The following is a 27,292-nucleotide window of genomic DNA, read 5'->3' as shown; positions in this document are numbered from 1 at the left end:
TATGGCATGTATATTATTCTTCAATTTTTTAAAAAGCTACCAAGTGCTTTACAACCTATGTAAAGAAAGCTAACTAGGTAAAGAATCAGATCTTTGCCATGGGACTACTCCCTTCAGTGGACAGCTTCATTATGTAATTGTCAGGCTAGCAGGCAGCCATTACCTTGGAGAAAAAATCTAACAAAACCTTGTGGGACTTGGTAAAGACGTTTCTTTCCAAAGCTCAGAAGTAAACAGAACTAATTAACTGGAAAAAGACAAAATAGATTTGAATAAAAAAAGAATTCTGAATATACATCAAATATACATCAAATATAGAGCCCTTTTAACTAGAGTACTTTTAACTAGAGCCTCTTTCATAAATTTTAGCAATAGATACACACACCATAAGTTGGAAGACACACTTCAGCTTTATCAAAAGAGAATCTGAAAGAGAGAGAGAGAGAGAGAGAGAGAGAGAGAGAATCTGAAGGGTCCGGCTAGTAGCCTAGCAGCTAAAGTCATAATGCATGCGCTGGGATTCCACATGGGCACCGGTTCTAATCCTGGCTGGCCCTGTTTCCCACGCAGATCTCTGCCCGTGGCCTGGAAAAGCAGTCCGGGACAGCCCGAAGCCTTTGGACCCTGCACTTGTACATGAGACCTGGAAGAGGCTCCTGGGTCCTGACTTCGGACCAGCTCATCTCTGGCTGTTGCAGTCGCTTTGGGAGTGAATTATTGGACGGAAGATCTTTCTGTCTCTCCTCCTCTCTGTATATCTGACTTTCCAATAAAAATTAATAAATCTTAAAAAAGAGAGAGAGAGAGAATCTGAGTGGTGATTTAGGCTTAACATTAGACATGAAATCTTGACACCTGCAAAGGCCAAGCAAGTAAAACAATAGAAGTAGTAAGTGCAACAGTAAATAATAAATCTTCATAAAAAAATGACAGTATTGCCAATTTTTTTCCATGTCACTATAACCAGCTTTTCTAATGGTTTGAGAATGCCAAAGTATGGATATTTATATCATTCTCTTCATTTAAAATCATAGTATTGTATATGTGTGTGTTATATAAGATATCAAATTTATGGTATATATATATATTTTTACTGTTTATCTGAAAGGCAAGAAAACAGAGGAAATTGGACACACACACACAGACCTCTCATCTTCTATTAACTCCTCAAATGCCTGCAAAAGCCAGGATTAGGCCGTGCCAAAGCCAATGGTCTGGAACTCACAGAATTTCTCATGTAGGTGGCAGGGTTCCAGTAACATGAACCATCATCTGTTGTCATTCAGGGTGCACACCAGCAGAAAGCTGAACTGGGCCAGACCCTGGACTTTAACTAGACACTTCATTTTGGCCTATCAAGTGTCATCTTAACTGCACCAAATATTCACCCCAAATTCGATTACTTATATAAGAGTGGGAAGATTAAATCAAACAAACCTGTGAGCTGCTATAAGGTCATGGACTAGTAGTTTTCTAACACAGAATTAGCTATTGAAGAAAAGAAGGCTGCTTTTGACAAAGTATGCAAAAGCGCTGAAAACACCTACCCATACTCCCAATCTGCCAAGGAAGCCAGGATGACAAGTGTATGAGTACAAATTATAGAAACAAAATTCTATGATGTAATCCTTGAATGAGCATAATATTGGTAGGACCTCAGTGTCCTCTGATTAAGAATCACTAAGATCTATACAAGGATCAGTGGCATCCCATAAAGAGCAAGGATATATCATATTCATTAGGATCTGTTTAAACCACGAAATACTTAGCAGTGGCAAAATTAAAGCAGCTGCAGATGCAAATCAGTTAATTAAAAACTAACCAAAAAAATTCATCTCTTTATTCATCTAACCACTGGATAGATTAGTCTCTAATAGGCACTCTTGGGAGGCAGCAGGTGTTGGCTTAAACGATTGAGTCTCTGCCACCTCTGTGGAAACCCAGATTGAATTCCTAGCATCTGGTTTTGGTCTGTAACAGAGCATGCTGCTGCAAGTATTTGGAAAATAAACCAGCCGATAGGATATTTATCTCTGTTTCTGTCTATTTCTAACTTTAAAATAAATAAATAACAATTAAAATAGAACATGATACGCTGTTTATGTCCAAAGCAGGTCAGATTTATTAAGTAGTCATAACTAAATAACTAGACTCCAGAGCTGAAAGTCACTATTGTTCTAGGAGTTGCAAGTAAAACTCAAGCCTTCAATCGCTTATCATTCTTGTTTTAATTTATTACTTCATTCCTGATTATAACTGATTTTCAAAAATTTGGTCTCAGATAATTTGCTAATAGTAATTGGACAACTTTAAAAACTGGAAAAAATTTTTTATTCAAGACACTTATGCTTATTTGTGGTGACTAGCAGTTCCATAAAAACACTGGGATTCTTTTTCTATTCATGTGAACCATGTCAATTAAATTTCTAGGAATTTATACATTTCTTCTATGATATTCAATGCTTGTGCTCCACAATAACAGTCTCTTTGACATTTCGCACAGAAGTGAAATCTAATTGAAATTCCCACAGAATCAATGGAATCTTTAGCAAAAGGCACAGAGTTTGAAGCAATGTACTCTCTGACTTCAGAACATATTAAAGCAAAAGTAGCCAAAACTGCATGGTATTGAATGAAAACACAAATAGACTAATAAAGTAAAACAGAGAGCCCAGAAGTAAATCTCCACATTTCCACTCGGTTTTCTTCAGAGAAAGTGGCAAGCACACACAATCAGAAAACAAAGGCTTCTTCAATAAACCATTTTGAAAAAGCTCAATATCCACAACACATACAATAAGAGCTGAGGTTATAAAACCACTGCTGCCTTTTATGGCAGCATCCCAGACCAGAATGTCAAATAGAGCACTGGTTGTTCAGCTTCCTATCCAGCTTCTGCTAATGTGCAGTGAAGCAGCACAAGAGGACCCACATGTCTGAGTCCCTGACACCTTCACAGGAATCCAGCTTCTTGCTGATGCAGACCTTGGGAGACAGCAGTGGTGGCTTAAATGACTCAATTCCTGGCACCCAGATCCTAGACCTCAACTGATTCCCAAGCACCTGTCTTCAGCCCCAGTTGGGGGCCATTCAGTCACTCAAAGACTGAGCTAGCAGATGGGAGCTCTCTTTCTCACTATCTCTCTCTGTTTTTCTGCCTCTCAAAAAAATACAAGCATTGAAAAAAAAGTAACAATTTGGTGACCTGCAAAAAGGAATTTCTTAAAAATTAAAAACATCCATTTCAGCAACTCTGCTTCTACATATACATTCAAAGAAAATGAGATTAGTATGTTGATAACTGTATTCTCAAGCTCATTACAGCCGTACTCATAAGAGCCAACACATAGAATCAACCGAAGTGTCCCGACAGATGAATTGGTAAATGTTTACCTACACCCCCCCACACACACATAAATACTTAAACTTTTGTGGAAATGTAATTAATTTGGTGCAAAAAATTTGAAATTCATCCACAGTTTCTTCATAATAGGCATTTTCCATGAACTCCATAGATCATACAGAGACACAAACATCAGAACAGTTGCTCTGCCTTAAGATGACAGAAAATTTTTCCATTTGGGAAAAATACTGAGTCATTATAGCAAGTGAAAAAACCTATCTCTTAGAAACAGAAAGAAGCACTATACACTAATGGACTCAAATGGTGTCAGTTCTGAGCCAGCGTGATGGTTCAACTGGCTAATCCCTCACCTACAAGTGCCAGAAATCCCATGGGCACTGGTACATGTTCTGGCTGCTCCACTTCCCATCCAGATCCCTTCTTATGGCCTGAGAACAGCGGAGGATAACCCAAAGCCTCACGGTACCCACATGAAAGACCCAGAGAGGGCTCCTGGCTCCTGGCTTCAGATTGGCTCAGCTCTGACCATTGGGGCCATTTGGGAAGTGAACCAGCGGCTGGAAGATCCTTCTCTCTGTCTGTCCTTCTCTCTGAAAATATGCCTTTCCAATAAAAATAAGTAAATCTTTTTTTTAAGTGTTAATTCATGGAGAGAGAAAACAGAATCATACTATTGTAGTTTGAGTTAAGTAGATGTCAAATTAGGGACATTAGTTACATAATTACTTTCCAGACAGTCAATTGCTATAGTTTGTTAGAAATTATGATAATTAAATAGTATCATTATATAACTTCTTATGTAATTTATAAAAAGTGGGAAAAATTAGAAAACCACCAACAATAACAAAGAAAATAAAGCATACTTGATGAACCTAATTTTTTTAAATTTTATTTTTATTGGAATGTCAGATAGAAGGAGAGACAGAGAGAAAGATTCTGCATCTGCTAGTTTACTCCCTAAGTGACCACAACAGCAGAAGCTGAGTTGATCCAAAGCCAAAAGCCAGAAGCTTCCTCCAGGTTCCCCATGTAGTCCCAAGGCCCCAGGCCATTCTCTATTGCTTTCCCAGGCCACAAGCATAGAGTTGGGAGGGAAGTGGAGCAGCTGGGACATGAACCAGCCCTTAAATGGGATCCTGGGGGTTACAAGGCAAGGACTTCAGCCACTAAGCTATGGTACTGAGCCTGGATCTAAAGCTTTAATTAGGGAAATTAAATATTATAAAATGACAGGTCTCTTTCCTGAATACTGAAACATTTAACTCAAAACGATAAATGTATATAACTTGAATGCAATTAATTCAACACAAAAGGCTTAAAATGGTCAAACAGATATTTAATTGTACTCCATAAAAAACAAAAACAAACATGCACAAAAATCTCACTAAAGTTTAACAAAGCATTGTTATAAAATATAATGCCAAATAGTTAAAAATCAACTTGGCAGTTGGTGAAATCATTTGGCTATATAATCCTATGTCTGGACACCCAAAATATTGTAGAAAAAGTCTTTGTAAGAAAAAAATGTGATGGAAACACAAAGTACCAAAGATCCAAATTTGGAGGCTGGCGAATATCAGTGTACCTTTACAAAAATAGAGTATATAATCAGAAGAGTTAAAATGGTCATCTTTGACAAGTTTGGGTGTGATTTTTACATTTTGTTGTTCTCTGTGATTTTCAAATATTCTCCAGTGGAGACATATTATTTGGAAATAGGCTAGGGAATTATTAAGACAAAAGTCCTTCTCAATATATATACATTTAAAAGATTTATTTATTTGAAAGATAGAGCAACAGAGAGAGTGAGAAAAACAGAGGCAGAGCAGTAAAGAATGTGCAGACTTCCTGCACATTTGACAGAATTTGAATACTATGCGTGAGAACCATTTTACGCAACAAAAAAACACTAAAATGTGACATTAGACTGGGAAAGTGATGCTTGTGGCATGAGATTGAGAAAAAAGGCGGGGGGGGGGGGAACTGCATGACCTTGTTTAACTTTAGCTGAGATTGTGCCATAAATGATTCAAACATTTTATTGCTCCATGTGTGAGCTTGGTTGGCCAGGAAAATGCTGAAAGTATCGATTTGAGGATTATGAACAAAACCCAGTGAGTATGTGAATTTACAAATATGGAATCTATTAATAATGAGAATCCACTGTATTTCCACCCTGACCAAGAACTACTTCTTCCTCTAAAGGACCATGCAAAGTAGAGATGGCACATTAAAGATAAATAGCATTAAGATCCTCCACAAAATCCTAGCCAATAGAATTAAAAAAAAAATCAGACAGATCATTCATCCAGATCAAGTAGGATTCATCCCTGGAATGCAGGGATGGTTCAACATTCGTAAATCCATAAATGTAATACACTACAGCCAAAAACTGAAAAGCAAAAATCATATAATAGTATCAACAGAAGCAGAAAAAGCTTTCGACAAAATCCAATACCACTTCATGTTAAAAACCCTAACCAAGGTAGGCATAGAAGGAACAATCCACAATATAATCAAAGCCATATATGAAAAACCCAACGCCAACATCATACTGAATGGAGAAAAACTGGAACCCTTTCCATTGAGATCTGGAACAAGACAAGGATGTCTGCTATCACCACTGCTATTCAATATAGTTCTAGGGGTACTCGCAGAGGCCATAAGAAAACAAAAAGAAATCAAAGGAATTAAAATGGGAAATGAAGAAATCAAGCTTTCACTATTCGCAGATGACATGATCCTTTACATAGAAGAACCAAGAGACTCAATACAGAGACTGCTAGAACTTATACGAGAGTTTGGTGGAGTGGCAGGGTACAAAATAAATGAATAAAAATCAACAGCCACAGTGTATGCAAACAATCCCAAAATGGAAAAGATCTAACCAGCAGGGTACCATTCAAAATAACAGAGAAGAAAATGAAGTATTTAGGAATAAGCCTAACCAAAAATGCAAAGACCTATTTGAAGAAAACTATAAAAAACTTAAAAAAGAAATTGAGGAAGATGGAGAAACACACCATGCTCCTGGATAGGTAAAATCAGCATCATTAAAATGTCCATACTACCAAAAGCAACATATACATTCAACACAATCCCAATCAAATTACCCGAAACATTCTTCATGGAACTGGAAAAATGATACAAAGGTTCATCTGGAAACACAAAAAACCACGAATAGCTAGAACCATCCTGAAGAATAGGAAGTTAACAGGGGGAATCACAGTCCCAGACCTCTGGACATACTATAGGGCAGTGGTTATCAAAACATCCTGGTACTGGCACAAAGATAGAAAGGAGGATCAATGGAGCAGAATAGAAGCAACAGCAGGGAACCCATGCAGATACAGCCAAATAATCTTTGACAAAAAAACAGACAACAATCTAGGCAAACGAGAAGGTCTCTTTAATAAATGCCGTTAGGACAACTGGTTAAAGGCCTGCAGAAACAAAAATAAAGGCCCACATCTTTCACTATACACTAAGAACAAATCTAAATGGATAAAATACCTAAACTTACATCCAGAAATCTTTCAAACTTTTGGAAGAAAATGCTGGAAAACACTGCAAGATTTAGGTGCAGGCCCTGACTTCCTAAAAAAAAAACCCACCAAAAGCAATAGCAATCAAGACCAAAATAAACAAATGGGACTACATCAAACTAAGAAGCTTCTGTACAGCAAAGGACACAATCAACAAAGTAAAAAAGCAACCCACAGAATGGGAGATCTTTGCACACTACAGAGGTGATAGCGGGTTGATCCCCACCCTCTCTTGCAATGACCATCAGCAATGACCATCAGGGTGGCTCCAGAGCCCCCCCACCAAAAATTATTAGATTAGATAGACAGAGACCAATAAGGAATGCTTAGAACCAGACAGGAAACGGTCAGCGGGGACTCACATATACTTTACTAGGTAGGACTCCTCACTAAGGTATTAAAGATTTCTCTGCATACCCCTCCTAAAACAGTCCTGCACCTCAATTGTTGACATGAGGCTTGTTAGAGTTATAAGCCAGTTTGAACTATCCTAAAATTTGCCAAGTTCAGTAAAAATTATGTTTCAATACTATAAACTGCTAAATATAAAAATGAAAATAGACACAAGACAGCTGAATAGTGCCCTAAAGACATTTTAGGGTGTATAGCAGTCAGTTGTGTCAATGAAGTAGTCACAGGATGTGGTTAAGAACTTGCATTTTCTAACATATTGGTCACTCAATACCATGTCAATTAACTCCATAATGTTGTAAATTGTTGTTGATGTTATGTAATGGCTTTTCATTGGATGGGATGATATTCTGCCAGCTCTGCTTTCAGACCAGGGATGGTCTCCCCCAAAACTGTTGAATTTATCTGGACAATAAGATGCTGAACTCTATGCATGGTATATGCTTGCAATGAAGGATTCAGGACTGGATTTGAACTGTAATGCTGCAACAATGTGGAAGGGGTTGGGAGAATCCCAGGGTCTATGAAACTGTGTCATAAAATAAAATGAAATTTAAAAAAGATGTATTTATTTGAAAGAGCAACAGAGAGAGTGAGAGAAACAGAGGCAGCTGGACCAGGAAACAGCAGTACCATAGTGGCAGGGGCCCATCTTCTAGTGCTTTTCAAGGCAGATTAGCAGGGAGCTGAAGAGGAAATGAAACAGCAGAAACTGGGCCCAGTGTTCCTGTATGGAATGCTGGTGCTGCAAGCAATAGCTTAGCCTGTTGTGCTGCAACTCAGGGGCCCAGCTTCTCAAACTTTAATATGCATTAGTTGATGAATCTGTTAAAATAGAGATTTCGATTCAGTAGATCTAAATAGAACCTGAAATTCTTCCTTTCTCCAAACTTCTTGGGGATGCTAAGGATTCTGAATCCACTTTGAACAAGGAACCACCTAGAGTATAAATGAAATTAACCTTCTTCACTATCTCTATCCTATGGCTATGTTTCTAAAGCACAAGTAAAAACTTCCCATTATGTTAGTACACCTGCTATAGTATACAGCAATGCAAATAACAAATAGACAAATTTTCTAATTTAAAACCATTTTGAATATCAATTATTTTAGTTATATTATTAAATCTACTCGTCATTAAGGTTCTTACAGGAAATCAAGTTAAAGACAGAAATACTGAAAGGTACAGCAGCCCCAGAATGGGGTGTTTATTAGTTACATCAGCACTTTACTGTTTTTGATTAATGGTCATAGGCTTTTCAGACAAATTGCAAAAATCCCCATTGCACAAGTTATAAGTAGTCCATTAACGAAAATCTAAATTGCTATTTGATTTTAATCTAACAAGCCACTTAACATTCAGTGCTAACACTTTGGGCAAAATCAAAATAAACTAACTAGTTTTATGCCTTCAAGAAATTCAAAATTAAATAGTGGAGAATGATAATATAAGGACTAACAATAACATAATTTTAATACTGTAACAGAAACCACAATATGAGTAAGCATAATTTAATATGAGAACATAAGAAAGGAGAGGATGAATTTAATAAGAATAAAAACAAAGGAATAGGATGATTTAGTGATTCAGGGTACAGAGAAAATCTCTGAAAGGAGTCTTAAAGTTAGACAAAAGCTCATTACTGGCTGAGCAGGAAAAAAAAGTCAAAAGAGATAACAAGAACAAGCACTGGTATAAAAGAAATCCTTTATCTGATCATTCATGGCTGTGTTTACCACACTGTTAAAAGTCTTAGATGTTTGTATTTGAGCTCATTGCAAAAGGAAAACCTACAGCAGCTATATTCATTTCCCTGTAAAAGAATAAGCACACTAACTTAACATGTATTGTGCAGTTAAAATATTCTAGGCATTTTCAGTAAAGCTTTCATTATATAATTTATCACTTCTAAAAACATCATCGGTCCCCCGCTATCTATTAAAATGTATTCCAAAGTTCCTAATATCTTATAGAAAACATAAATATCACAATCACAAACTACATTTCAATAGTGTCTTATTAACTCTTCAATGTAAATTATAAATGTCCGTTTTCTCACACACAAGACTCCAAAATGGTTACAGAAAAACAGAATTAAAAAATAAGTGGTTTCTACATGAAAAATTTTGAAATCATTAAAATTTTTTTTCAGAATATGTATTTTCCATCACCCTTTTGAAGAGCCACTGTATGCAGACTTCAAACTTTTTTAAAAAGATTTAATTTTTTTAATTGCAAAGTCAGGTATACAGGGAGGAGGAGAGACAAAGAGGAAGATTTTTCATCCAATGATTCACTCCCCAAGTGACTGCAATGGCCGGTGCTGTGCCTATCCGAAGCAGGGAGCCAGGAATGTCCTCCAGGTCTTCCATGTGGATGCAGTGTCCCAAGGTTTGGGGTGGTCCTCCACAGCTTTCCCAGGCCACAGGCAGGCAGCTGGATGGGAGGTGGAGCTGCCGGGATTAGAACCAGCGCCCATAGGGATTCCAGCATGTTCAAGGCGAGGACTTTAGCCATGAGACCACGGCGCCAGGTCCAGATTTCAAACTTTTTTGCACCTGAGTAAATTCATATTTTAATCTCATTCTCCATGAAATTTTTGAACTTTCCTTGTATTTGTTCTTGTTATTTTTTTAAATCAAGCAATCTTTTTTCTTTGTGTTTCAAAAATCCTATTCCTATTAATTTTCCAGTATTCTTGAAAACCCCTATCTTGTCTTTAATATTATTTTTTTTAAAACCAGCCTTCCATGATAACTTGTTTATATATTTTAGGCAATCATTTCATTATACCTTGAATATTAATATGCTTATTCTTTCTAAAATTGTTTTTCAGTTCCAGACTATATCTTTTTTTCCTCCAGGATCTTGTTTGCAGATTAATACAGTAAATACTTAAAAAGACGTGCCAAATAAGCAGAAATTAATAGCTATCAAAAAGCTTATGGGGACAGATCATAGTTCTGCTTGGGACACCTGCATCCTATATCAAAATCTCTGAGTTCAAGTCCCACATCTATGTTTAATACAGCTTCCTGATAATGCACACCCTGAAAGGCACAGGTAACAGTTCAAACACCTGGGTCCCTGTCACCCACATTGAGTTTTAGGTTCCTAGCTTTGGTCTGCCCCAGCCCTGGCTGTTGTGGGCACTGGGTGAGTGAACCAGCACTAACGGACCTCTTTATCTGTTTCTTTCTTTGCCTTTCAAGTTAAAAACAAACAAATAAACAAACATTTTTAAAAGCTGGTGTATTTCTTTGGCACAGTAAAGCTGTGACCTGAAGAGCTGCATCCATGTCACAGCACCAGTTTGAGTTCTGTCTACTCTTAAGATCCAGCTTCCCACCAATGCTCCTAGAGAGGCAACAGATTATGGTTCAAACACTTGGGTCTCTGTCATTCACATGTGAGACCAAGATGAAGTTCCAGTCTCTTAGCTGCCTAACCTAGCCACTGCAGACATTTGGGAAATGAAAGCCCAGACAAAAGATCTCACTCCCTCCCTCACATATATTCCCTCTGCCTCTCAAATAAACAAAATAATCATAAAGTAAGCTATTCAATAACTGTAAATGGGAAAAGTAAATGAAAAGTTAGTGTGGTAAAGTCTGCCACTTTACAGATAAAACATGTGGATTCACTGCAGTAACAAGTTCTAAGTTAACTGAAAGATTCCATAACTGTGGAAGGGTAAAATGAAAACAACAACAACAAAAAAAGTCTGCTAAAATCACTTTATCTGTCTAATTTTACTTGAGGAAATTCATTTTAAAAGTTGATCAACTGTCAATACAGTATTTAAATCTAAGATTCAAGAATATAGATTTCTGTCTACTAGAGAAACTATCTGTCAAGTCAAGGGAAAGGTGGACACAAAGTGTTTGATAATATCGACACGTTCACTCTTCAAAATGTTGCTCCTGAAATTCATTACTTAAAGAGTCAAATATTTAAATCATGTACAGCTTTGATCAAGTTTAATACTCTATAATTTATCAGGCAGCCATTTACGATCAAAGAAGATCTAAAAGCTAACTATAACAAATTTGCTAGAGAAAAAAAAAATTCAATGTCAATATTCCCTTTCACTCCAAGGCAGAATAAATAAAACAAAACACAGAAATAAAACAAACAAACTTAAAGCCAGAAATGTCCTATGTTTTCCCTTTGCATCTGATATATATGCATGGAATTAGCTGTTACATACTTAAGTTACTAAACAGGAATTCCTGTTACTTAACTTACTAGTAAAACAAGGAACACCTGGGAACCACTATGGCCTTTGCTGCATTTCTTCCGACATGTAATGACACTGGAGAATAAAGACTCTTGGATTAAAGCCTGTTACATTTCCTATCTGCCTAACCTAATTTTTTGAAAACTGCATGTTGTTTCTATATTTAGCTGATCTCTTTAAATAGCACGTTCACAGCAAGCACATTCAGAATGTTTATATTCCTTTTCTTGTCAAACAAGTCATGCCAGATTTAAGAAGCTTTGAAGAATATGGTTTGTTATGAATGCTTCATACAGTCAACACTCCTCCCCTAACTCACTTAACAAATGAATGAAAACTTATATTTCAGCAACAAAAATAAACCATGGCATTTGAAAGAGTAAGATTCCTCTGCTTCACTGTGTCAGTTTTTCTACATTAGCACTTTCCATGATAGAAACCAAGAGTTCCTACTTGTCTGGACTATGGGATGTTGGACTCCATGCTTGGCAAATACTTGCAGGGAGGGAATTTCAATTGAACTTGAACTATGGTTATGCAGCGGGGTGGAGGAACCCACCATGGGGGGAGGGTGGGGGGGAGAATCCCAGATTCTATGTAATTACAACACAATGTAATTAATGAATAAATTTAATAAAAAAGAAACCAAGAGTTCCAAGCTTATTACACTCATCCTTACAAACTAAACTGCTGGGTTGATGACATTCTGGGGTCATAAAAAAAAGAAAAAGAGGAAAATTAATTAACAGACACTTTAAAAATTATGTATTTTTTATTGGAAAGGCAGATTTACAGAGAGAAGGAGAGACACAGAGAAAGATCTTCCATCAGCTGTTTCGGTCCCCAAATACCCACAGCTAAGCCGATTTAAAGCGAGAGGCCTCTTCTAGGTCTCCCAAGTGTGAGCAAAGGAACCCAACGCTTTTGGACCATCCTCTGCTACTTCACCAGGCCACAGCAGAAAGCTGGATGGGAAGCGGAGCAGCCAGGACATGAACTGGTGCCTATATCAGATTCGAACATATGAAAGGGGAGGATGAGCAAACTGAGCTATTGCACCAGGTTCCCTGAAAAGTCACTTTTTAAGTGTTTCCTGTATCATTCTTTTATTTACCAGGTTACACACTCACACTCTTATTTGAATATAATAATAAGTTTGTTTTATTTTTATTTCAAAATAAGAAAAATGTCAACATTTCATCAATGTTTTTATAAAAAATCATGATTTATGATACCATTTTTCATTGGATTGTTAAAATGCATTTCAGAACATATCATGGTTCACATATATTTAAAAATGGTGAGAAGCCAGCTCAAACATAAATTTTAATTGTTTTTTTTATTTTTTTTTTTTGCTCAAGAGATAGAATGAAAGACAAAGAGAAAGACAGTTCTTATTTGCTCATTTATTTCCCAAATGCTTGCATGGGCAAAATGGAGCCAGTTGTTGGGAAATCCACCCTTTCGACATTAGTTCACTTGCCATACACTTAATAACTACCATCAGACAAGTATGAATAACAGGTTTTGGTGAAACTAATTTTTCTGTCCTCATTCCTTATTTAACTTTGAATTAGAAGATTTCTGAAATGCATAAATATGATTTCTGAGATGGCTCAGGAAACTACAACGCAACAGAATAGGAAGGCAAGTGGAATGAACAACAAGCTTTTAGCATACATGGCAAATTTTTAATAATTTATTACTAAAATTCTAATCTTTAACAACCCATTAATTTGAAAATAAATATTTATGTCAACTTGCTATCAAAACTAACTTATACTAATTTGAATATTTTGAGTGAAAAAAAATTTACAACAAATATGGCCCTCTTCACCTTCACCCCAACAAGCTTGAAAAAAAGTTAAATTGTTTTGTAATTAAAAAAATTCAAAAAAGTTTCTGTAGAATGATAATTGTAACTGTTTAAATAAATCTGCATATTTTGTAGAATATTTTTCCTTTAGTTTTCTTTTAAATAAGTTTTCTTCCTTATGCATGAACAGAAGTCACAAGCCCTAGTGCTATTTGATGACCAAACAAACACCAAAGAGACGATAGTGCCAAGGGCAATTCTCCTGTTTCATTAATCAAACTGACAAAAATAGTTTGGGGAGGGTTCAAGATGAGATGTGGAATGGAAAAAGTGCTAATGTGTATATGTACAGCCTATCTTTTAAAGTGCATGTCATAAAAAATAATTCTGTATCACCATTTTAACAAAGAAGTAAGCCTAAGCATTTTAATATGTCTAGAAAGAATATAAGGCATACATAAATGTTTTCCCTCTCATCCATATTTACAAGTAACATAAAATACTACGAGAATTTGAGTTCCATGGTTATAAATGCAAAGTTTTACTTAGAATCATATTCTATTTTTATTTTAAAAAATCTTGCTTGTAAAAACAGAATTTCGTACATGCATTTAAAAATAAAAGATAGCAAACACAATAGAAATGTAACTGCAATTCATGCTATTTCCCCTTTCAAAGTTTAAATCAGGAATAAAAACAATTTGAAAAAATAAACAAGTCAATTTCTCATAAGCTTAGGCTTTCCATTTTAAAATAAAAGTTTTTAAAAATCTGTAGCATACACTAGAAAAGACATGAGGATTTTGTAGATTTTTCTCACTGATAGTCAACCTAAGTGATCATTTATAAAATGAACAATAAACTTCATGATTCAGCTCAACTTACAATCAAGTTTTTCTAAAATGCGTTCACCTTCATCTTGCAAAATGTCTTTATGCAAATTACCAGACAAAACACAGCTCTTTATGTTGAAATCCAAAACTTCAATTATTATTGTAACTGCTAGTTATAATGTATCATTTTAAAAAGCAAAACAAAACTTACTTGATTTGTCCCATAAGGCAGTATGTTCAGAGAGGTGAAGGCTGTCATTTTCCAGAGCTGCTTTCTGATCATGTGCAGTGCCTTTAGAGTGTCTATGAAATAATCGGCTAGCAAAACCTTCCAATTTCTGAAGAGCAGTACTTGTACCTGTATACTGGTTGCATGGTAGTTCTCTATAAGCTGCCATTCAAGTGCATTTACACTTTCCTTAAATTAACTGAAAATACTTCCAGAAGGAGTTCTACAACTTCTTACACAGAAGCTAAGAGCTATGCATGTGTAAAACTTCCTGTTTGCAGGGTATTCAAACCACCACTGCCTTTGCTGTTTCCTGTTAATATAAAACAGCACATTAGTGAGCTTTTCTTAGCAAAACCTTTCCATCTCAACTACAGATGGGGATTTAAAAACTTGTAACATTTGCTAGAAGCTTTATGTTTTAGTGTTTTAATATTAATATTCTGACTTGGAGAATTAAATATAGAGTCTGAATTTTCTTAAAAGGAAGTTTATTTAAATATGTGGTATTGAAAACCAAATTGAAAATTGAAGACCAAACTTTCCAAATGTAACATGTTAAAATGGTTTTCTGAAAAATTCAAATTAAGTTAATATGCAGTTTTGATGTCTTTATAAGTATCTAACTTTTGATCCAAAAAACTGGTATGGAATAATTATAGCAAATTGTTGCAAAACAAATTTATAACACATGTGTTATAATTAAGAAAAAATCTGAACTAGCATTTTAAGAAGAACTTAATGTTGCTCATTTGCTGACACAAGCTTAATTTAATTTGTGAGTGTTGCTTATCAACTTTATTATCTACTAAAGTATTTCTAACTGCTAGTAGTATATTTTAGAGCCATGTAAAATTTGAAAAGAGGTGTAAGATAAATAATTTAAAGTTACATGAGCTAATTATAAATTATAACCATATATCAGCAACAGTAGCAAATTTTAATTGACAGGAAAAAAATCCCTGCTTGTTGAACAAGACAAGTTAGTTTTAAAATTTTAACTTGAAAGATTATTGCTTACCTGATTTTCTGACTTACTGGCCTCACACAGAAACACAGCCTTTCAAAAAAGACAAATAAAACTTGACATCTTTAATTCACAGGAAGAAAAGTAACCTGTGACATTTATATAAATTTGGAGTAGTTACCTTTGGAAATTAATTAAAGGGACAGAAATTTGTGTGCTTTTCTCTTTGGAAGCACCAAGTAATACAAAGAAGGAAAATAAAAAAATGAAAAAAAACAAAGAAAAAATATTTTTTTAAAAAAATCTTATTCTAGATTTCTTGCTAACTATTAAGTGCAACAGGAATATTAATGTTACCAAACTAGAATTTACAGACAGACAAGTCCACAAATGAAACACTGACTAGTGAATTTTGCCTTTTACCATCTCATTAGCTTACACTTTAAGAAAATTAGTGTAAATTTAAACAAACAGGCAACATATAAGATTGAATCTCTTAAATATGAGCTTTGCATGTAAATATTGCCTTACAATATCAAATTTATCAGCAACTGGCCATACTACACACAAAACATACATTAACTGTCCATAATCTTCAGAAAACAACTACGGGGCAGGACTGACTATCAGAAAAAGTGGATAAAATTCTTTAATTCTTTTGACTTCTCTTCTTAATGAAAATTCTCTTCATTTTCAAGGCTCACTATAAATTTTATCTCCTCCTAAAAAACAAGATAGTTTCTCTGCGTGTACTGATCTCACAATTTTATGCTAAAATTTGCTATTTATGAAATGAGATACTTGAATTCATAAATTCAATGCATGTATGATATATTCAGTAAATTTTAAAATTGATTTTTAACAATTAGCCTGACCATATTCACTTTAAATGTCTACTCAGACTATTTATGATCAAAGTTGTTTGAGCTAAGTATAGAATTTCCTGATTCCTAGTTAAAGCATTAGGACTGATTCATTTAAAACATGAAACTTTTAAAAAAATTGCTGTACCCACCCCCCCAAAAAAAACCTGTGCTAGCTGAGCACCTTTGAAATCTACATTTTTCCAATAAAATTGTTTTTGTGTTATAAAGTCCTTATAGAAAGTGTAATATTTAGCCCTTATAGAAATATTTCCAGAAATGGTAATGTAACCAGGAAGCTGTTGCTATGGAAGTGCTGAATTTGATTTTTATTTAAAAAGAACTCTACTGGCATCTACTGCTAGAAAGAACTAACTACAGTTCTAACTGGAACTGAATTCCTGTACCATTCTAATCAATCTTAAGCATGTTGCTTAGCATTTCTTGATGGATTTTCTAAATTTTTAAAAAATGTATGTATTTTTACTTCAGAGACAGAGAGACTGAAAGACAGCTGTTACTTACTGAATTCAGGCTCCCTAAAACCTGGCACCAACCAGGACAACTCTGAGCCAAGCTGGAGTAAAGACCAAGAGTCAGGACTTGAGCTCTGATCTGCTCTTTGTAGTGGCATAATCCAGTTATTCGGGCCATTAATACTAGCTGCCAGGTTCAATGCAGGGAGCTAGAGCAGGAGCTTCAGCCAGGTACTAAACCTAGGTATTGATGTGGGACACAGACATCTTAACTGGAGTCTTAACCAGTAGATGAAATGCTCACTCCAATTTTTTTTTTAAAGATTTTTTATTATTATTGGAAAGCCGGATATACAGAGAGGAGGAGAGACAGAGAGGAAGATCTTCCATCTGATGTTTCACTCCCCAAGTGAGCCGCAACGGGCCGGTACTGCGCCAATCCGATGCCGGGAGCCAGGAACCTCTTCCGGATCTCCCACACGGGTGCAGGGTCCCAAAGCTTTGGGCTGTCCTCGACTGCTTTCCCAGGCCACAAGCAGGGAGCTGGATGGGAAGTGGAGCTGCCGGGATTAGAACCAGCGCCCATATGGGATCCCGGGGCTTTCAAGGCGAGGACTTTAGCCGCTAGGCCACGCCGCCGGGCCCCGCTCACTCCAATTTTTACACTTTTAACTTGTACTGTAATATCTAATCATGTACTCACTATTTGTTTTAAGAGCACATTTGGTAACTAAATAATGTAAGCTTGCAAAACTATGGAAGTAGCTAATTTCATTATTCATTCTTCAAGAATTCTGGAAATAATAGCAACTTTTAGAGTTGAACCTGCCTTGAGAAAAAATGATCACAAAATATTTGTTTATTTAATACATTTAGTAATAAAAACATATTTGCCAAGCACTTTACAACATATAAAATAATTCACATTGTGAAGTTAAGGCTCATGAGATCCTTACATGTGAAATAAAACAGCACAGGTATTAATCTTATTTTAACATGCAAAAATAAACTTATCAAATGACTTGTCCAAAGTCACTTCCATTTTCTAACTCCAATAAAATGTCTCCTTGTTCTATACAACAGTGAAGCACTCACCTTTTCAAATAAAGCATCATTTAAGCAAAAGTAGGGAAGTAGGTGTAAAATATAATGGCAGGTAGAACTGGTTTTTGTATAGTCTAGAATCTGAGAATCTGCTGAGAAGTTGTCACCTAATAGCTATTTCATTTCATAATTCACATTTATGTTTACAATTATGTTGGGGTCATATAGAATTACATTTTCTAAGTCTGAAAGTTAAAAAAAGAGAAACATGGCAGCAAATTTAACATGTAAATGATATATCTGCTCCATGCAGAGGACAAATGACCTGACTATGACCCCAATATTTAAATAATGTTTTAAGATAATAATTTCGTCTTTTCCAGAAGGTTGCATAAATGGATCTACAATGTACATAAGCTTTTACAAAAGATGTTACTGACTTTCAGATTTTGTAGATACAATGTTTTATATGATTTTCAATTCTTTTAAGTTTGGTAAAGTTTGTCTTAGGACATAGGATGCAGTTTTCATTATGAATGTTCCACATGCACATTTAAATAAGAGTTTTCCAATGTTATGATGTATAAACATAACTGTCAGGCAAATTTTTGGTAGTGTCATAAAGGTATCCTAGATTTTCTAATTAACCATACTATAGAGTACTCAAAGATGCCTACAGAAGTTTCTGATTATGAAGATTAGATTATCTTGTTTCCATATGTATTGACATTTCTTTCCTGAACTTTGAAGCTCTGTTATTAGGTGTATATGCATACATTTATGACGGTTCCACATTCTTATTACACTGTAACTTTTGTCATTATAAATGTCTTTATTAATCTTTGCTAGGTTGTGTTGTAAAGTTTATTTTGTGTAGTCCTAATATAGCAAGCCACCACAGCCTACAATTGACAGTGCTTGCAGGGCATTGTCTCCTACCACAACTTCCCTTTGCTTTTAGATAATATATATCAGTATTCAAGAACACAGCAAAATGCTGGGTCAAATTTAGATCATTTACCTGTAATGTAATTATTAAATAATTATTGACATACAATGAACTTCACAATTTCCTTGGTACAGTGTAGGGTTTAATAAGTTTTGAAACAAAAAAGATGTGAGACCATAAATGCAATTAAAATAACAAGTATATTCATCATCTCTGTCACTTTTTCATGCTTTCTTTTAATTTTCACCCCTGCCATTCTCAATCCCCAGGAAACTGATGATTTCTGGTAATGTGCACTTTTTACATCTTAATGCAAATGAAGCTCCTTTTGCTAAAATCAACTTCTAAGCTTCATTGAACTATTTGAGACATAGAGAAAGCACAGCACTGAGGCTGTGCAAAGCTGAAGCCAGGAGTAGGAACTCAATTCAGCTCTCTCCCATGAACTGTCTGTACTCAAGTATTTAAGCCATCCATTACTTACTGCCTTCCAGGGGGCACATCATCAGAAAGCTGGGATCAGAAGCACAACTGGGTTCTGAATCTAGATATCGCAATATGGGATGCAGGCCTGCACACCAGGGTCTTGATCGCTAGATTAAATTCCTACCCCAAATGAACTTCTTATTTGCAAATTTTACAGCACCAGAAAAATTGCTGAGGAAGTAATTTGCCATACATACCACAGCCAGATTTTACCACTTGTATCGTTTTATAAACTAATATTGATACATTATTTACAACTAGATAGTTAATTCAAATTTCCTTAGCTTTACTAACACTCTTTAACCCTAAAGAATTACTATACCATTCCCTTGCTTATCTGTAAGCTCCCTATCAATAGTGAGAAATTTGACTCTAAAAATACATCATTAATTTACTTTTTAAATTCTGGTGTACATAATGAGATTGTTTCATATATTTGTAGAACATAGGTTGTTTAGTCACAATCTGCATCCTGCACCAACATTGGAAATGATTTTTAAAAATTTATTTATTTTTAAGAGTTACAAAAAGAGGAGTAGGAGGGGGAAGAGAGAGAGAGAGAGAGATCTCATCCACTAATGCACTTCCCACTCAGCTACAAATAGCCAGCGCTGGGCCAGGATGAAGCTAGGAGCCAGGAACTTCGTCCAGGTCTCCCACATGGGTTTAAGGGCCCAAATATCCTGGCTATATCCCACTGCTTTTCCTGGGGAGCTGGACTGGAAGTGAAGCAGCTGGACACAAACGGGTGCCCATATGTTAATACCAGCATCACAGCATTACCCACTATGCCAACTTCTTAGCCGGTTTCCTAAATGGTTTACAACAACAACAAAAACCCTTTTTGCTGAAATTAATGTTTACTCTTTGTGATGTATGTACTATGAATTTGGACAGACATAATGCATGCACACACAATTACAGTGCCACAAAGAACAAGTTTGCTGCTGTAATAAATTCTCGGGCAGTCTGATCCTTGATACCGGTGCTTTACCACAGCCAAAGTTTTTCTTTTTTTCCAGAATGCCATGTCATTATAAACATACACACTGTACCAAATGGTATACCGTCACTGAACTACACATTTAACATGCAAGTATTTCTTTTTGTGACCTTACAGGCTTATTTCAAAATTTAATAACGTTTCATTATATACATGTAACAATATTTTAACCACGCATCTACTAAAAGACATCATATTTTTATCTAGTTTGGGGCAATTGTGATTAAATTGTTCTAAATATTCATGAGCAAATTTCTGTATAAACCTAGATTGTTTATTTGCTTGTGTAAATCAGTTGGGTAAATACTTTAGGAGTATGACTGCCGAGTTGTATGGTCAGAGTATGTATAGCTTTACAAGAAACTGGCGAACGATCTATCTAGTTGTAAAGAACATTGCCATTACTACCAGCAATAAAAAATGATTTACTAGGCTCTACAACTGTCAGTCACTTATTTGTATGTATTCGGGAGCCGGGCCCGAATTTCTTTTTCTTATCTATTAATCCTGACTAAAAATTTCAGAATTATACTAAATAGCAATGGTAAGAGTGTGAATACTTGTCTGGTTCTAGATTTTGGTGAATATGACTCCAGTTTTTCCCTATTAAATATCATGCTGGCTAATCCACAAGAAAAATGATATCCAAAACTACATCATAGAGCTGCTTGTCATAAGTGCATGGAAATTCATCTAGGACAGACTATATAGTAGCCTAAAAAGCAAGTCTCAACAAATTTTTAAAAATTGAAAATATATTGTGCTTTCATTTTGAATCACAATGAGATGAAGATAGAAATGAATAACTTAACAAACTCTAGAAAAATACAAACACATGGAAACTGAACATACCGCTTCTGAATGATGACATACGAAATCTAAAGGGAAAACAAAACAAAACAAAACAAAAAAGACTTAGAAACCAATGAAGATATGGGCCCAGCGGCGTGGCCTAGCAGCTAAAGTCCTCGCCCTGAAAGCGCCAGGATCCCATATGGGCGCCGGTTCTAGTCCTGGCAGCTCCACTTCCCATCCAGCTCCCTGCTTGTGGCCTGGGAAAGCAGTCAAGGATGGCCCAAAGCTTTGGGACCCTGCACCCACGTGGGAGACCTGGAGGAGGTTCCTGGTTCCCGGCTTCGGATTGGCGCAGCACCGGCCGTTGCGGCTCACTTGGGGAGTGAATCATCGGATGGAAGTTCTTCCTCTCTGTCTCTCCTCCTCTCTGTATATCTGACTTTCTAATAAAAATAAGTAAATCTTTAAAAAAAGAGAAACCAATGAAGATAACAACACAAAATATCACAACATAATTGATACAGCAGAAGTAAACTTTTCAGTTCAGAGGAAACTTTTTAGCAATTAGTGTGTACTTTAAGAAACTGGAAAGGCATCAAATAAGTGACCTGATAATGACATCTCAAAGATAAAGGAAAATAAGTACTAAAGCTGGTAAGCAGAAAGAAACACTAAAAATTAGAGATGAAATAAACAAAATTGAGGTAGAAAAAAGGATAAAGGAGTCATAAAATGAAGGATCAGTTTTTTTAAAAAAGAAATGTGTATGACATTGAGCAAACTAACAACAACAACAACAAAAAGGCATGGGAAAGGGAGATCTAAAACAATAAAGTCAGAAATGAAACAGGAGCTATTACAGTAGATATCACAGAAATAAAAATAATCATCTGGAACTACTACCAACAGCTATATGCCAACAAATTGGAAAATCTAAAAGAAATTGACTGGTTTCTGATTTCTAGATATATGCAACCTATCAAAACTGAGTCATGGGCCTGGCATGATGGCTTAATTGCTAAATTCTCACCTTATAAGTGCTGGGATCCTATATAAGTGCTGGTTCTTATACCAGCTGCTCCATTTCCCATCCAGCTACCTGTTTGTACCTGTAAAAACAGTAGAGGATGGCCAAAAGCCTTGGGACTCTGCACCTGCATGAGAGACCGGAAGTAGCTCCTGGGTCTTGGCTTTAGATTACAGTTTCAGCAATTTCGGTCACTTGGGGAGTTAACACAAGCAGATGGACGATCTTTCGTCTCTCCTCTCTCTGTAAATCTGATCTGCCTTTCCAATAAAAATAAATCTTATAAAAAAACAGCTAAGTCATAAAGATACAGAAAACATAAATAGAACATTAACTAAGAGATTGAATCATGTGATAATGACCCTCCTAACAAAGAAAAGCACTGCATTAGATGGCTTCATTGTTGAATTCTAGTAAACACTGAAAAAACTAATTCCAATTCTCTCAAACTACCCAAAACAATTGAAAGGGAGGGAATACTCCCAAATTCCTACTATGAGGCCAACATCACCTAAACTGTAAAAAAGAAAAAATGCAACAAAGAAAAAGACAAATATCCCTGATGAACATAGAGGCAAAATCATTCAGCAAAACACTAGTTAACTGAATCCAAGAAAATATTAGAAAGATTGTTTACCCAGATCAAATGGGATTTATCCTTGGTATGCAGAATGCTTTGACGTATACAAATCAATAATAATGTGATACATTACACTAACGAACTGAAAATAAAAGCCATGTTATTTTATCAATAGATTCAGGGAAAGTATTTGATAAAATACAGCATTCCTTCAAAATAAAAACAGTAAGCAAATCACAATGAAGGTAACATAAGAAAAATTCACAGCCAGTATATTGAATAGGGAAAACCTGGAAGCATTTATTTTACCTCTTTAGACAGGAAGGCTAGACACAGCCACAGTTAGAAAAATGTACTCCAAAAACTGGGTTATGGCTTTGGTGAAGTCTTTCCCTTTTACAGAGCAGGCTTGTGTTAGAGAATGCTCTGGGAAGATGTAACACTACCCTTCCTACTCCTGCATGAGGTACAAGCGGTTCTTTACCAGAGTCTTCACATGGAAAATCTGATGGAATTACTTGAGATGAAGCACATTACGTATTGGAGCCTCCCTAACTGCTGCTCCAGGGAGTTCAACACTCTCAGGCCAGTTCCCAGTGTATATAAATAGGCCAAAATTATCACTGAAATGCTTCTACCAACTTGAGACTCCAGTGCTTCTGCTCCAGGCGGTCAGATCATTGCTGCAGCTCTCAAGATTTGCCTGTCTCTCCAGACACCAGTCTCGTGATTGCCCTGCAATCTCAGCTCCCTTATAGGTCCAAGAGAAATCACTGACTTTCACTTAGTGAATCTTGAGTCTCTTCCTTCTACTTTTCCTCCCTGTTTCTCAATCCCTGCCTTCTTTTGGACTGTATGAATATCCAGATGCTTGTGTAATTACTCTTCTTTTTTTTTCCTTTTCCTTCAAATGCTATTCTAGAGATTAAATTTTGTTCTTTTTGGATATTTGTCCACAAATTTCAATATATACACTTCACTCTTCACAGTCTACTTCGAATTGCAATTTTGTAAATTTATAAACCTTACAATCATTTGGTTCTCTATAACTTTGTTCTTCCTACTCTATAGGCATCTAAACACATTTGAAAATTCATCTAATAATTTTCCAACTTTTTATTTCCATCATAATTTATAGTGACAAATCATGAACTATAGCAATGTGAAAGTTTGTAAACTCACTAAGTATTAAGGAATAAGACAATGCAAGATACAAAGATAGCATCTTATTATTCCACATTAATACAAAAATGAGTAAAAATATACATTTGCTCAAAACATGTTCTATACCAAAGATAAGTACTCTCTATATGTCAATTAAATATTGGACTTCTTGGGCCTGGTGCAGTAGCCTAGTGGCTAAAGTCCTTGTCTTGCATGCACTAGGATCCTATATGGGCTCCAGTTCTAATCCCAGCAGCTCCACTTCCCATCCAGCTCCCTGCTTGTGGTCTGGAAAAGCAGTCAAGGATGGCCAAAACTTTGGGACCCTGCACCCGTGTGGGAGATCCTGAAGAAGCTCCTGGCTCCTGGCTTCAGATTGGCACAGCTCCAACTGTTGCAGCCACTTGGGGAGTAAATCAGCAGATGGAAGATATTCCTCTCTGTCTCTCCTCTTCTCCCTGTATATCTGACTTTCCAATAAAAATAAAAAATAAGTCTAAAAATATGTTAGACTTCTTTATTCAGATATTTGAGTTCACAGTACACTGTCCAATATGTAAGTCACTAGCAACACATACCTTCTGTATTTATAACTAAGTAAAATAGAAAATTTAGTTCCCTGGTCACACTAGCCATATTTCAAGTGCTCAAGAGCTACATTTATTCTTTTAAATAGGTCAGATGTCAAGATATTCAAATGCCAAAGAATATTCTATTCGCAAGAACCAGACAACAGAAACATCCAAAATTCTACAGAAATTAAGCTTCTGACACAGATAAAGGCTGGAAGTGTGTTATCCCTTATTTTTTATGTTTATATTAAAACAAATTCAAATAATTTTTATTTTCTTAAATAGCAAAAATTTATTTTAATTTTAAAAAATTTATTTATGTATTGTTTTTCATGATAGTTTTATAAGCATAGGGGTTCATCTCTCCCCCTCTCTTTCTCCCTTCCAATTTTCCCTTCCTACTGTTTGCCCCCATGTTATCATAATAGCATAGTCAGTTAACGGTTACAAGCCTAATTTTTTGTTATTTAAATGCATCATGATATGGTAAGTATAGGAAAAGGTATAAGGCACAGTATCACAATATAAAAGAATATTTATAAGTATCAGTTGGAATCCTACTATTAAGCAGGAGCAAAGATGCATATGATAAATAATTATTACTTCCCAGCATGCTAATTTCCTTTGTAGAGTTCATATAAATGCATAAATATATATATGTGTGTGTATGTATAAATGTATGTGTGTGTGTATATATATATACACACACACATATACTTCACCTTGTGTTTTAGTCATCATATAACAAAGAAAACATATTTATGCTTTTGGGACTAACATACTTCACAAGCATAATTAACTGAAGCAGGAACCATTTTGCTGCAAACATTAAGCTTTCATTTTTTATGACTGAGTAGTATTCCACAGAGTAACTGTACCACAATTTTTTAATCCATTCCTCTGTGCGAATTGCTGTTATAACCATGGGGTTGCTGGTAGCTCTCTCAAATGCCAATTTGATTTCGTTTGGATATATTCTCAGAGTAGAATGGCTAGGTCATATGATAAATCTATTTTCAGTTGTCTAAGGACTCTCCATACTGACTTCAACAGTGGTTGCACTAAATGTGTAAACACATCTTGTATTTTCCACTTATAATTTTTTAGGAGTTACTGTATATTATTATTTATCTTATGATTTTATCAAGCTATTTACTTGACTCAGTCTTTATTGAGGATATGAAATGCTTTAGAACTGCTAGAAGAAAATATAATAACAGAAATTTGCCAAATGCATACTTAAGATCCAAACATGTAGGAAAAAATTTTTGAAGGCTGTATTTTTTTGGGTGGGTTACTTAAACAATGACTGAAATGAAACAGACATATGTATTGATAATATTAAAAAGATAGCTATTGGTCTAAAGTAGATGACTTGCAGAGACTAGCCCACACTGGACCAAGAATACTGGTATTGAAAATAGTTTTTCATGATTTAACTGGCTCCTTTGCACACTGAGTATTTTAAAGAATCTAAGATCTGTTATGATAACAGTTGAGTTTATGGCATTCTACTCTTGAGCTCTCTGTATAAACTTTGGCTTCCTCTCCTTCAGAACAAGATCATTAATAACATTCCTGACTATATCATAGTTCTGAATGTGACTCAAGGTGACACAAACAATTCTGCTTTGTAAATAAATACTACAGAAATACAAATTTCACTAGTAAATTTACAGCTATTATTTAAACAACATTAAAGTTAATGAAAGTACACTTCAGTGTTATTTTTAAGCAGAAATATGGAAATATCCTAAAACAACCAAAGCATTTAACAAAAATCTAAAAAATCAATTATAAAAGGGGACCACAAACCACAAGGGAAGAAGACAAAGTTTGAGTAGTCCGTCCCCGTCTCCCTCTTGCATCTATCTGAAAGAAAGGACTCTGGGGTTTGTACTCTGACCCGATCTGTGGTAGAGTCTTCTGCAGACATTCCGAGATCCTGTGCAGACCTATGGTCTACTTGCAAATGCACATAGATAACATTTCAAGGGCAATACCCTGTTGGTTCTGACTGGATGTTCATATCAATTTTTAAAAGAGCTGAGTGATAGTGCTAACCTGTATCTGTAAGTTTTGAATTTATATTGTTTCATCCCATGTACAAAACTTTTTTTCCTACAAAAAAATCAATTATAATATTTGAATGTGTCTATATGAAACTGTGGCAATCACATAACAACTAATGTATTCAATTGTATAAAAATGCTATAAATCTAAATGACCACTTCCAGTGACATCAAGGCAATTTTACTCATAAAGGAAATGTGTCAGTCCTGTTTCATATTGTCTACTACATTTTGTTTTCACTAAAACGCACTTATTAAAATATGCTTTATGGCAGCTAAGGTGAATTTTGTGGGAAATTTTTCATGAAAAACATTAGATTTTCATAGTAACAATCTTGTGAAAAGTTTTTTTCATAATATACAACTTCACAAATTAGACTTATTTCAAAATTCCCATTAAACATGTTATCTTTAATATAATATTATGATATAAAGTTGTAAATATTACATTTCCATAAAAAATAAAGGCCTGGCATTGTGGCACTAGTTAGGCTGCCATTTGTGATACTGGCAGTATGCATCAGACAGCCTGTTCAAATCCTGGCTGCCCTGCTTCCTATTCAGCTTTATGCTACTGTGCATGGGAAGGCAATGGATGATTACCCAAATTCCTGGGTACCTGCCACCCATGTGAGAGATGAGAATAGAATTCCTGGCTCCTGGCTTCCAACTGGTCCTTATCTGGTTACTTGGCAGCCTTTTAAAAAGGGTATGAACCCAACTGACAGAATATTCTCACTGGCGTGATAATGTAGTGGTTAAAGTCCTCGCCTTGGATGCGCCAGGATCCCATATGGTCGCCGGTTCTAATCTGAGCAGACCCGCTTCCCATCCAGCTCCCTGTTTGTCCAATAA

At 35.6% G+C, this 27,292-nt stretch overlaps 1 protein-coding gene across 2 annotated transcripts in view; it reads right to left on the bottom strand.

Annotated features, from left to right (window-relative positions):
- The window catches only part of PRKACB (protein kinase cAMP-activated catalytic subunit beta), a 122,545-nt gene that overhangs the window by 53,806 nt on the left and 41,447 nt on the right, over window positions 1–27,292 (bottom strand). Inside the window, exon 1 of one of the 2 annotated variants that reach the window (XM_004582095.2) lies at window positions 14,422–14,750. The exons of the other annotated variant lie outside the window; for it this stretch is intronic. Within the exon in view, the coding sequence (XP_004582152.1) occupies window positions 14,422–14,608 (187 nt within the window). The 5' untranslated portion in view covers window positions 14,609–14,750. Of the gene's footprint in view, window positions 1–14,421; window positions 14,751–27,292 lie in introns of those variants that run through there. 2 annotated transcript variants of the gene reach the window in all.

This window comes from Ochotona princeps, chromosome 2, assembly GCF_030435755.1.
Source record: "Ochotona princeps isolate mOchPri1 chromosome 2, mOchPri1.hap1, whole genome shotgun sequence".
NCBI classification, from domain to species: domain Eukaryota; kingdom Metazoa; phylum Chordata; class Mammalia; order Lagomorpha; family Ochotonidae; genus Ochotona; species Ochotona princeps.
This window is presented reverse-complemented; position numbering and strand designations above follow the sequence as displayed.